The 13,619-nt window shown below is 32.5% G+C and overlaps 2 protein-coding genes across 2 annotated transcripts; one reads left to right on the forward strand and one right to left on the reverse strand.

Annotated features, from left to right (window-relative positions):
- Positions 1–2,821: 2,821 nt before the first annotated feature.
- On the forward strand, positions 2,822–4,383 carry LOC124915900 (triacylglycerol lipase 2-like). Its single transcript, XM_047456648.1, has 7 exons — positions 2,822–3,008; positions 3,083–3,193; positions 3,288–3,431; positions 3,708–3,748; positions 3,847–3,926; positions 3,991–4,086; positions 4,160–4,383. Exons 1-7 carry the CDS (start codon positions 2,919–2,921, stop codon positions 4,381–4,383), a joined length of 786 nt encoding a protein of 261 aa, XP_047312604.1. The 5' UTR covers positions 2,822–2,918.
- Positions 4,384–5,859: 1,476 nt separating this feature from the next.
- On the reverse strand, positions 5,860–7,059 carry LOC124915901 (F-box protein At3g07870-like). The gene has a single exon (XM_047456649.1). The coding sequence runs from the start codon at positions 7,057–7,059 to the stop codon at positions 5,860–5,862; it is 1,200 nt and encodes a 399-aa protein (XP_047312605.1).
- Positions 7,060–13,619: the final 6,560 nt, after the last annotated feature.

Raw genomic sequence — 13,619 nt, forward strand, 5'->3', positions numbered from 1 at the left:
AATGGGTGATCTCCTCCTCACAGAATGGGTGGAAGATGTATGGTCGATTCTTTCGGAACGTCATAAAGACGCTCTCAAAGATCGCCATGATGACGACAAAAAGGTAAGATGATAGGGGATATCCCTGCCTCACGCCGTTTCACCCTGAAGTAGCCTCCGTGGATCCCATTGACGTTAACTACAAAATGAGAGGTAGAAACACATTGCATGATCCATTCTATAAAAATCATAGGAAAACTCGATACGACCATAAAGTCCCGAATGCTTCCCATCTAACAGAATCAAAAGTTTTTTTGATATCAATTTTGAAAGTCACTCTCGGGGATATTTTTCTCTTCCCATAACCATTGAGGAACTTTTGCATGAGAAGAATATTATGTGAGATAGTTCGACAGGGAATGAATGTAGATTAATTTAAACTAATAATTTTACCAATGACATTTTTAAATCGTTTTGAAAGAATTTTTGAAATTATTTTGTAAACGACATTACAACATAAAATCAGTCTAAATCTTGAACCTTTTCGGGAACTAAGGTTTTGGGTATAAGAGTCAGGATTGTAGTGTTCCACTACTTGAGCATCTTCATGTTCTTATAGAATTCCAGAATCCATTCTATAATATCGTGACCTACACCGGCCAGTTTTCCTTAAAGAATTGAGCATTAAAACCGTCTAGACCCAGACTTTTATTACCGTTGATGCTGGACAGAGCCTTTTTTACTTCATCCCGTGTGACAACCCTGATTAGATCTTGACTGTCCCGTGTGACAACCCTGATTAGATCTTGTCTGTCTTCAGTATAAACTCTTTTATCAATTATCTGGTATAAGGTGTTCAAATGACTTGGTTGCGCTTTCTTTGTACTTATAAGCTCTTTATAGAAGTTGATGGCGAGATCTTGTAACCCTTTCTGTGCCTGTACATATTCACCCTCATCATTCTTCAGTTTGTAAATATTGTTTCTCAGATTCCTAGTCATACATTTCCGATAGAAGAAGGCAATATTATTATCACCGAGAGAAAGCCAATTTTGCCTTGATTTCTATTTCACAAAATTCTCTTCTAATAAGCTGAGCTTTCTGAAATTATCAAGGGCATCTTTTTCTTCCTCGTTAAGTTGTTCATCATTTTCTCTCCCAAGTAACTTGCTTTGGACTTCTTCTAACTCAATTCTGGCTATTTGGACTCGTTTGGAGATGTTACTGAACTTCTTCTTATCAAACTTTTTCAGTTGGATTTTTAGAAGTCTAAGCTCTTTTGAGACCTTGAACATGTTTGAACCCTCCATATTTTCGGCCCACACTTTACCTAGTATATCTTTGAAATTATCACTCTCCATCGAGAAATTAAAGAATTTAAAGTGTCTTTTGAACCTCTCCTCCTTCTCCCAGAAGAGTTTGATAAGACTGTGATATGAGATTCTAAGATTCAAAACGTGTATTAGCTTCTCGGGAATTGAGCAATCAACTTCTCATTGAAAAGAATTCTATCAATTCTGTTTTTCTGAATATGTCCATCTCCCCGAGTTGATGACCATGTAAAGAAGTTCCCTAAGTTGGTTGGGTCGATGCATCCTATGTCTTTAATTCAATCGTTGAAGTCAATCATATCTTGGGTAATATAAGACTCCGGGCTTTGGTCAATTTCGCTTCTCGTAGCATTAAAATCACCAAGGACATCCCATGGTTTATCGCTATCAATCCAGTTCCTAAGACAGCTCTAGAGAAGTCTTCTCTCGGTACTGGAATTGTTACCATAGACAATAGCAAGTTAGAACTCAAGTTAGAACTCTTTGGAACTGACTTCCATACCTTGGTTATTACCATGACTTTGATTCTCAACATTCTTCTAAACCCTGACCCATTTCATCTTTTTTTTGTTATTTTTTTTAACCTTGATATGGCTTTTGGCTTTATTCTGCTCTTGATTTTCAGCCTTGTTACCTTTTGTCTGAATAATTTCTTTAGCTTCAACCCGATGTTGATTTTCTTCTTTGGCAATTTCTTATTGGATTTGATTTGTTTCCTGATTTTCTGTTGTGACATTAGTTTTGGCAGATGCTTCTTGTGCTGTTCCAGTTCTATTGTTCTAATTACATTGCCAGTATTTTGTTCACTCCTCCTAGATGCTTGATTGCTTTGATTGGAATTTCGTGAATTGTTAACAGGACACTTATTTGTCGAGTGAGTGAAAGTATTGCGTCTCATGCATCTGTTTGGGTGTCATTCATACCTTGTTCCAATTTCGAATATGTTTGGTTAAAATTACAAGAATTCGAAGTATTCATTATAAGTATGGGTCAAAATGGTGGAATATATTTGTGATGAGTAAACTTGTTTGATTAATATTCTCAGCATGGGCTGTTTTTTATGTACTGTCCAGTATGCCCTTTGAATATTTAGTTGATGACTTTATTAAAGATCACATGAAAAGTTATTTGAATTAAATCAAAATAACCCGAATCATCAAATAGGCTATCAGATCCTACTTCACAATATTCAGTGATTTCCTTAACTTGGTTTTCTTAACTTGGTTTCATTAATGCACTCAATCAAATATTATGGGAGACTAAGAACATGATGCAACCTCTATTATTAGCATTTCACAATTTACTTCAGTTTTATTTTTGCCCTGTGTATTTGAGGATTTAACAAGGTAAGGAGCAAAAAAAACTTTTAGCATTGAATAAATGCATTTTTCTTAGTAAAAGAAAATAGAGGCCCTTATACTATTTTGGGGAAAGAATCTTCCTTGAAATTTTGTGTTTCCAATTTGTCTTGGACTTGCTATTAGAATTTTAGATAATGATTAGTCTGTGTTTAAGAATACAACATGGAATGACAAATATGTGTAACCGCATGTGTAGGATGGTATAACATGGCTACTGAATCCCCAAGACCAGGCTTTGGCATTTGTTATGGCTGACAATGGTTTTGATGTTTGGGTTGCAAGTACACGCGGAACTAAATACAGTCGAGGCCATACATATCTTAGTACTGATAACCCTGTAATTATTATTTTTATGTAATTTTACTGTTTTTTCCCCTTGTGTTTTCACTTAACATTTCCCAGTTTTCTTAGGCTTATTGGGATTGGTCGTGGGATGAACTTGTTGCTTACGATCTTCCAGCCACGGTTCAGTATGTAATGCGTCAAGCTGGGCAGAAGTTGTATTATGTTGGACATTCACTGGTAAAAAAACACTTGTTTCAAGCTATTTTAGTATTCTTAAACTTAGTCGTAATTGGAGCATTGATTAATGTTTTGATAATATGTTATCTTTTAGGGAACTTTGATTGCCTTGGCTTCTTTCTCAAAAGGAAATCTCATCAACATGGTTAGATCAGCTGCCTTGCTTAGCCCGATTGCTTATTTGAGTCAGATGTCTTCACCACTTGCAATAAATGCAGCTGAGAATTTCATTGCTGAGGTAGAAGTTAAAACCAACCATCCATCATCAATTAGGTTAGGATTAAATGAAAACAACTCAAACACGAATTATCCATTTATAGTAGTTCAAGTAGTAATAGTCTTGAACTAAGAGGCTAAGGTCTCGGGTTAAATAAAACAACTGAATTCATTCCTCCTATCCGGTTTAGAAATCACATTTCATATTGCGATGAATCTTATATTATTCACTTTCAAGATTTAATACGTCATTACATCTCTAATAACATTTATATGATTTTCATGTCTTATCACCAAGACCTTGTACCGTGTGGGTGTTCATGAATTTGATCCAAGAGGGTATGGATTATGATCTGATCATTCCTGTAATTGATATTTTTTCTTCATTCAATACAAAATGGTATGAATCGTCTTTGATTTCACGATGATCTGAGCAGGAATGACGTGATCGAACTCCTCAAATCGCTCTGCCTGAACCCTGGCCTGGATTGCTTTGATTTGTTAACCACTTTCACAGGTAACTAGTTATACACGAAAATGAACTGTACTTAAGTCACTGGCTTTTTTTTTCATATATACAGGCCAGAATTGCTGCCTGAACTCTTCAACAGTTCAACTTTTTCTCGAGCACGAGCCTCAGCCAACCTCTACGAAGAATATAATCCATCTGTCGCAAAGTAAGTAGTTTTGGAATTCGCGACTATATGTTAGGACATGGTTTTTCTAATTTGTTTCTTTGGGTGGAGACAGTGATAAGAGGAGGAGGATACATTGCAATGTTCAACTACTCGAGTGAGGCTGATAACATGAAGCATTATGGGCAGATGAAACCGCCATTGTATGAGATGGTGGGAATAGCTGGAAAACTTCCACTTTTGATAAGTTATGGAGGAAAAGATGCACTCTCAGATAGCAGAGACGTGGGGATGTTGATTCAAATGCTGCAAAAAGGCGGTCACAAGATGGTGAATTGAACGTGGATTATGGTCACGCCGATTATGTCATGGGTGTGAACGCTAGACAAGATGTCTATGATCCTCTCATTTCTTTCTTTAGGTCGACTAGGATCTAATGATTTTCCCATTTTCTCAATGAATCTATACAGCCTAGGTAAACTATAAAAAAACACAAGCATTTGAACTAAGTAATTCTCTAGCATATGAATTTAACATCATTCTGCACATACAATATTTTTTGAAATTCAATTTATAGGAAGATACAAATTAATTAGCTATAAAGTAAAAGTTTACTATATATTTAACTCGTGTAACTGTAATAATATAAAATTTTAAGAAAAAAATTACGTTAAAAATATAACTTTATAATTTAATTTAATATTTTTTTTATCTAATTATTAAAAAATATAATAAAACTTGCTTTTATCTACTTGATTTATTTAAAATTGTTTTTTATTTAATTAAATCTAACCAAATTCATATAAATTGAAAACATTTATGAGGTGAAAATAAAAATAATTTCGATAAAACAAATCTTTAAATATTAAATTTTGGATCAAACTACCAAACAAGTTCTACTGCATCTAATATTATTTATTATTATATATTCATTTGAAAAAAATAAGAATATTAAAAAAATCATCTAACTAATTCATTTAAATTTTTATATTTTTTATATCTATAATAATTTAGATTATTTAATAACCAAATTCGAGAGTGAATTCTTAAACATGATCTTAAGCCCTAAATCACCCTCCGTGGAGGAGTACTTAGGTTTTTTTCTCAAATGTTTATTTTACTTAAGCCAACATACTTACGAAATGTTAACACTTTAACCGCTAGACCGCTTATGATTGTTAAAATAATTTTATAATTTTGTGTATGTATATATATATATTTTGGTTAAGTTGCAAGTTTGAAATATATATATAATATTTTTAATTTTATTTTTAACCGTTTTAAGTTTATGGACGGGGTTAACCCACATTCCGACCCAAGTATCCATTTACTCTCACATATGTATCTAAATTAACCACAACTCTCGACCCGACAATCTGGACACTTTAAAAATTAAGTATCATTATATTGAAGCTAATGCTATAAAATTCTTATTTTTGAGTATGCCACGTCAGATATTGACTTCTACAAAGGTAAATATTGTGTATTTAACATAAATGTTTGATTTGTATTTAAATAAAATAATAAAAATAGATTTAATTAATTGTATTGAACTAGTGTGAAATATATTTAAACTCATTTATTAATATATATAACAAAAACAAAAACAAAATTAGACACCTTATAATTTACCAATTGAGGCAAGGTTAAAAAATAAAAATACCATTTATTTCAATGAAAGACTTGCATTAAAAGTGAAACCTAAAAAAAAATAAAAATAAAACTATACTTATATCTAAGTTATTAAACTAAGAATGTATCCCTTCATAAAGTACTAATAAAAAATATTAAAAAAAAATATGCATATTTGTAAAATTATTTTAGAGAAAGTAAACTCTCAACATTATTAGAGACAATCTTCCACAATTTGTCATTTAAGCAGTCCAATTCCAAATTGGTAAACTTGTGTGTATCAAGATTTACAACCAAGATCTTCTTATCAATGGTTTTCAGCCACAACTCATTCTGCCCTTCCATGTTCTTCCAAAACTTTAAGGGTCGAAATAAAGATAGAAAAAACAAACTAAAACCATTAAATGGAATAGAGTATATCTTTTTCCAAGACTCATTCACCCCATATTCAGTCATTACCCATATCTCACCCCACATCGTTTTGTGATCAACAATTACCGGTCTTAAAAATGAAAGATTTCCGTAAAAGGACAACAGGTCCGAATCCATGTTGTAATCAGAAGTAGATGGAGGGAATTCAAGTTGTCCAATGGTTTCCAATCTTGCATCAAATGTGACAATCACAGAAACCGAATCCCTTTCCATACAAAAGTGGACAATTCCATTCAATAACAAGGATTTAATACGAAATACCCTTCCAAATATAGCCTTGCTTAATCTCCAACTATTCACAGTTGAATCGTATGTCTCGATCTTGCAGAAGCCACTCGAAATAGCCATCATAAAGACTTTGTAATGCTTCTTAGTGCTGGATTCGAACCAAACATCCAGAATACGAACCACCCTAAAACCAATTTCTAATCTTGAAAGATGAGGTTGATTGTGCAACAATTGAGATTCTCTAGTCGATGGGTTATATAGAATAACATGCAAACCATATCCAAAACATATCAAACCATCAAAAGGAGAAAATAATTGGATGTCATCCATATCCATATTGGATGGAAAGCATAATGATGATAGAATGGAACTAACGTCTACTTCTTTGTCGACTGTGGCTACTAGTTGGTTGTTTGTTTTCTTTAAGGTAAAGAATGTCAATACATTTTTAGCACCGAAATTGTAAGGAACAGAGTAAGCCTTTCGGAGGAGAATGAAATGTGAGGAGGAGGAGGCATTACTGATCTGTGAGGAATGGTTATAATGAAGAGAAATAAAGTGAGGAGTTCGTAATAGAATGTTCCATTCCTTGCAGACCGATCTGCATCGAAGAACATCTTTTGCAGGCAACCTCTTTAGAATATCTAATAACAAATCTTCACATAACAAAGAAATCTGAGTATTGTCGACCATTCTCTTCTTCTGGTTTGATCGTGTATCCATATCTAGTTCATGCATGCATGTAACAATAAATAAACTTCAATTAATCCATACAGAAGATTAACAAGTATATATATACTCAAAGATTGATATCAATTTAATAATTTATGTTTGAACAAACCCAGTAAAACTAACCTTAAAGGAGAAGCCGTTTACGGTCGGTCAATGACGAGGAGTAGTCGTCAGCGCTCGTGAGAGAGAGGAGAGATCCAAAGGGAAGAGAGAAAGAGTCAGCGCTCGTGAGAGAGAGAGGAGAGATCCAAAGGGAAGAGAGAAAGAGATGCACACAGATAGAAAGACCTAAATCTAATTAATAGTTTAATATGTTAGTTAGTTATTTATATTCTATTATTAAGGTATAAAATAAGCTTTAGATAAGTATTAATATAAATAAATAATAAGTGAAAAGTAAAATTATTAATAAGTATTAATATATATAAACAAATACTCAATGAAACTAATTTCACTTCTATTTTTTTTTATATTATATATATATATATTTATATTTTCTTTAATAATATATATATATTATCTTTTATAATTAATTTTTATATAAATAATTTTTATCTTTAATCATATATATATATATATTCTCAATACTCATAAAAAAATATATATATAATCTCGACCGGAATCGCACTGATGTGATGGAAAGGAATCAATCTCAGAGATTCTCCGCCTATCGACCCTTACAAGAGAGCTAAGCCTTACCTGCTCCTGATATTGGAGAGTTTCCAGTAGAACGGAAAGGCTTAGCTCAAAGACTTGAAAGAGTTGGAGGAAATTGATTAAAGTCAAGGGTATCAGGTCTGTTACTTGTTGAATGTTTCTTCTATGCTACCCACACAAGTAAATCCAATTACTAATCCATGTCAACCTTTAAATTCTTTAACTTATAAACTTAACTATGATTTAGAATTTAAAATAAGAAATAATATATTAAATTATTATATATTTTGTTTTTACTAAAAAAAATAATGTAATTATTTTAAATTATTATTAATTAAATATATATATATATATATATATATTAAATTATTATTTATATATTTTTATGAGAAATAACAAAATAATTTTAAAACATTATTACGTGATATATATTTAATAACGTATATATATATATATATAATTAAATTATAAAACTATTATGTTATTTCTCCTTAAAAATATATATAATAATTTAATGTATAATTTTTACTTTAAATTTTCAACAAAATTAATAATATTAATATGTAATATATATTTAATTAATAATAATTTAAAATTATTATGTTATTTCACTTAAAAATATATATAATAATTTTATGCTTAATTTTCTACTTTAAATTCTCAACAACTATATTTAATTAATAATTTAAAATAATTATATTATTTTTTTAATAAAAACAAAATATATAAAAATTTAATATATTATTTATTCCTTTAAATTCTCAATAAGTTTAGAAGTTAAAGTGAGAGAAAAAAAATTAAAAATTAATGTGTCAATTAGTAATTAAACCTTTAATTAGCCTCAGTTCCATAGGATTATAAAGTCACCCCATTTCATGTGACATCGTCTTATAAACCTAAGTATATGTTATGTCGTGAACATTGACATACTTTCTAAGTATTCCCCATTTACACCAATTTCTTTGAATATTTGACGATAACTTCCCAAATTTATCTCTTCTAACCAAAACCCAACATCCTATTCAGGAAAACAACAATTATAAGACTTTTGAAATATAAAGCCCCTCAAATGTTGACACAGAATAAACAGCTCAAAAGGGTTCCCAATGGCAGATGTTATCTATTCAAACAATATGAAGAATCAATACATCAATTGACCATTTCCTTATTTCTGTTTCTTGATTATCTAAATACATAATGATCTCCAATACACACCATAAGAAAATATATCAATATACTTTAAACAGGAAGACTTTGTCCAAGATTATCTAAATGGCTGAAAATGCTTAACATATTGTATTCTATATAATCTTCAAAAGAGATGGGAAAATCTCTAGATAGCTTAACAATGCATAATCATAATCATAATAATAATCAAAAATAGGGTTCATTATATCCATTTCGAAATGCTAAGCACTTAGCGAAATGCTAAGCACTTAGCGAAACGGTAAGCACTTAGAGAAACGGTAAGCACTTAGCAAAACGGTAAGTCCTTAGCGAAACTTCCCTAAAACGGAACCCATATGATTTGAGATTATTTGCAAATATCATCATCGACATATATGAACCAATATGAACCTATGAACTGCAAATATGAACCAAATAACAAATATGAACCAATATGAACCAAATAAGAACATGTTAAATCGAAGGGTTTGAAATAAAGATCATGGAAACATGAACATAAATCGAATTAGGTTAAGGTTTGAAATGAACATCTTCTTCGACCTTCAAACCCTTAGAATCCTTCACCTGACCTGCATGAAAAATATGTTTAGGTTAGGGTTTGAAATGAAGATTGTGTAAATAAAAACAAAAATCGATTTAGGTTAGGGTTTGAAATAAAGATCACGTAAATAAGAACATAAATTTGTATCTGTATAAAGTGGACCGCCGCCTCCGTCGCCGTAGTCGCCGCCGTCAAAGAGAGAATAAGAGAAAAGAGAGAAAGGAAATGAGAGAAATTAAGGAAATGGAAAAATTAGAGTATTTATACTAAATCCTAATCCACTTAGCGAAACGCTAAGTCCCTTAGCGTTTCGCTACAAGGGCAATTTCGTCAAAAAAAAGTCCACGAAAGTAATAAAAATTATCAGTGACCACCAAGTTAAATACCCCAATCTTCGGGGTCATTTGGTCCAATTTCCCGTGAAAAATGGGTGCTACACACTTAGCAAGATGCTAACTAATTTAATAGTTCATATATATATATATATATATATATTTCGAAATATCTAATAAATAAATAAATCATTTCAATTTAATCTTATTTTTAATATTTTGAGTTTTATACTAATTTTTTTTAGGAATTGAATATGAATTTGTGTGATTTTATTTATCGACATTATTATTTTTATTCATTAATGAAATTAGTTTCATTTAAACAATAAATGATTTAAATTACAACAATAAAATGATCCAAGTTGATCAATTCAAATATACATTCGACTATAAATAACATATGCGTCAATACTCCATGAGTTAAATATGGTTATCAAAATATGTTTATTTTATGTATCGTTAATTACATGTTGAATGTGAAAGAAAAAATATTTCATATTTTAGTTTTATAGTCAAATTACAACATAAGACGATGACAACCAACAAATAAATGGATAATAGCTAACATGATTGATCAATGGACATGTCTTGGCGACTTTTGTTTTAATTTTTCTCTCACCCTCTATATCTAGCAGCTCTATTGATACTCCTCTATGTAAGAGTTCGGGTGGGCGGAAGCCTATCCGATTTTTTTTATTATTATTTTTTTACGGTTAAAATATGACATTAACCTTTAATTATTAAAAAAATTTCAATAACATTCACTATTTTATTTATTTAATTATTAAAAAAATAGTAAAATTTTTACCCGTTTTATCCAAAATATTTTTGTTTTTACTTTAGACTTTATTCCACCCTAAATTTTTTAAGTCCACTCCACCACCAAATACTGGATTTGTCCCTACTCCTCTTAGACAGATTCCACTTTTTCTTTAAAGAAAAAGTTCGGCAAAAAGATATCTATAGAGGTATGATAAATACAACGAATGTTTAGCGAAAGCAAGCCACGAATCCTACGTGGCCTTGCTAGCTAGGAGAGAGAAAAAGCAAAAAAAAGGGAAAAAAAATTATTTCTGCATTTCTGCATATCCTCTTTCACCAATAGGGTTTCATATTTCTGCATTTCTTTCTCTCTCTGAAACGTATCCGGCATCATTTATTTCTCTTCTCCGGCTGTATTTATTTCTCTTCTCCGGCTGCATTTATTTCTTTTCTCCGGCTGCATTTATTTATCCATGGTATCCTTTTTAAGGATCTTTATTATTATTTTTTTATAGATCTAGGGTTTAGATTTTACATATCTAGAGTTTACATTTTACAGATGTATTTATGGATTTAAAGGTTTATGGGTTTATTTCAGAACTGTTTGAAATTTTAGGAAACCGAAGCACCGAACTTGAACAACCTAGTAGATGAAGAACTTAACCTAAACAGATCCACCCCTGTTGAACTCGAAAGGTACCCGATTGCCCGATTGGTATAAAAAATGTAAATTTCAATGTGTCAAAATATCCCGAAACCTACCATTTCTGGACCTAAAGAGGGTCGTTTAGGGACCCTAGAGGGTCATTTCGGGTCCCAAAATGGGTGGTTTCGGGACAAGAAATGGTCATTCCTTGTCCCGAAATAAGTGGTTTCGGGACAAAAAAGGGTCTTTCCTTGTCCTGAAATGGTTGGTTTCGGGACAAGAAATGACCGATCATTTCTTATCCCGAAATGGGTGGTTTCAGGACAAGAAAGGGTCATTTCTTATCCCGAAATGGTTAGTTTCGGGACAAGAAAGGGTCCTTCCTTGTCCCTAAATGGTTGGTTTAGGGACAAGAAAGGACCGACCCTTTTTGTCCCGAAATGGGTGGTTTCGGGACAAAAAAATTTGTGTTTCAGGACAAAAAAATGTTGTGTTTCAGGACAAAAAATGTGGTGTTTTGGGACCCGAAATAGGTGGTTTCGGGACCCTTTCTTGTATCGAAATGGGTGGTTTCAGGACCCTTTCTTGTCCCGAAATGGGTGGTTTCGGGACAAGAAAGGGTCCTTCTTTGTCCCGAAACTATTTCGGGACAAAAATTGTTGTGTTTCGAAACCCGAAATAGGTGGTTTCGGGACCCGAAATGTGTTGTTTTGGGACCCGGTGTGTGTTGTTTCGGGACCGAAAGGGTGGCTTTGGGACCTGAAAGGGTGGTTTCGGGACCCGAATGAGTGGTTTCGGGACCCAAAAGGGTGGTTTCGGGACCCGAAAGTGTGGTTTAAGGACTTTTTTTCTTACGGTTGCACTTAATTTTTCCAGTCACATTCCTAGTGTTGGAATGAAATTTTCCTCCGAAGAATAACTTCTTGAATTCTACACATCATATGCCCACTTAACTGGAATCGAAATTACCAAGTTAGGGAGCAAAAATGTAGGTGGTAAGAGGAAATACTTTAGCGTAGAGTTTTATGAAAGAATCGAAGGCCAAAAATAAGTTTCATCAGCCTAGACCAATAACGAAGACAGATTGTAAAGCAAAGATTAATGTTGTTGTTCGAAATGAAGGGGAATATGTGATAACAAATATTTCTCTTGAGCACAACCATACATTAAACCCTGAGAGAATACGTCATGTTAGATCCTACAAAGTAATTGACGGAAATGTAAAGAGAAGATTGGATACAAACGATGAAGCTGGAATAACTATGGCCAAAATATTTCAATCACTTGTAGTTGAAGCTGAAGGGTATGAAAACATGTCTTTCGATGAGAGGACATGTAGAAATTACGTTACAGAAGCACAAAGGTTGAGGTTAGAGAGTGGGGATGCTGAAGCACTCACTAATTATTTCTTAAGAATGCAAACCAGGAACTCAAACTTCTTCTACCTTATTGATTTGGACGAGGAATCCCGAATTAAAAACGTGTTTTGGGCAGATGGTAGGTGCAGGGCTGCCTTTGAAGATTTTCATGATGTTATCTCTTTCGATACAACATATTGAAAAATCGCTATGACATGCCTTTCGCTCTGTTTGTTGGTGTTAATCATCATGGTCAATCCATTTTTCTTGGATGTGGGTTATTGTCAAGTGAAGATTCAATTTTTTTCACTTGGTTGTTTAGAACTTGGTTGGAATGTATGGATGATAGACCTCCAAATGCCATAATCACAGACCAATGTCGATCTATGACGATTACAATTGAGAAGGTATTTCCTAAAACTCATCATCGATTTTGTTTGTGGCATATAATGAAGAAACTTCCTATAAAACTTGGAAGCCATACTGAATACCATCTAATAAAGAAGAGGCTGAAAAACATAGTATACAATTCCATAAATATTCAACAATGCGAAGAGGATTGGAATAGACTAATTGAAGATTATCAGTTGGAAGATAATGTTTGGCTGAAATCTTTGTATTTGGAAAGATCTAAATGGATACTTGTTTATGTGAAAGGACAATTTTGGGCCGGGATGTCAACATCTCAACGGAGTGAAAGTATGAACACCTTCTTTGATGACTACGTGCAGTCCAAAACATCCCTCAAACAATTCGTCGAGCAATATTATAGGGTTTTGTTGAGAAATATCGAGAGAGAAAAGAAATTGGATTTCCAATCGTTTAATTTTTTGATACCAACTGTTAGTGGATTTGCCTTTGAAAGACAATACCAAACCTTCTACACTCCAGATATATTTAGATTGGTTCAAAAAGAAGTTAGAGGTTTGATGTTGTGCGACATCTCAGTCATTGAAGAGGAAGGGTCAACTTGTATATTTAGAGTTGAGGAAATCATTTTGGGGGTTAATGGAGAACATGTAAGAGATGTTTCTTACAAAGTACATTACACCGAAATGGATTGCAAT

This window comes from Impatiens glandulifera, chromosome 9 (assembly GCF_907164915.1).
Source record: "Impatiens glandulifera chromosome 9, dImpGla2.1, whole genome shotgun sequence".
Taxonomy (NCBI): Eukaryota; Viridiplantae; Streptophyta; class Magnoliopsida; order Ericales; family Balsaminaceae; genus Impatiens; species Impatiens glandulifera.

Coding starts and splice junctions, on each gene's coding strand:
- LOC124915900 (XM_047456648.1), top strand. CDS start 2,919: ATGGCTGACAATGGTTTTGATGTTTGGGTTGCAAGTACACGCGGAACT. Junction 3,432..3,707: donor CTGAGAATTTCATTGCTGAG/GTAGAAGTTAAA, acceptor CTTATCACCAAG/ACCTTGTACCGTGTGGGTGT. Junction 3,927..3,990: donor TTTGTTAACCACTTTCACAG/GTAACTAGTTAT, acceptor TCATATATACAG/GCCAGAATTGCTGCCTGAAC.
- LOC124915901 (XM_047456649.1), bottom strand. CDS start 7,059: ATGGATACACGATCAAACCAGAAGAAGAGAATGGTCGACAATACTCAG.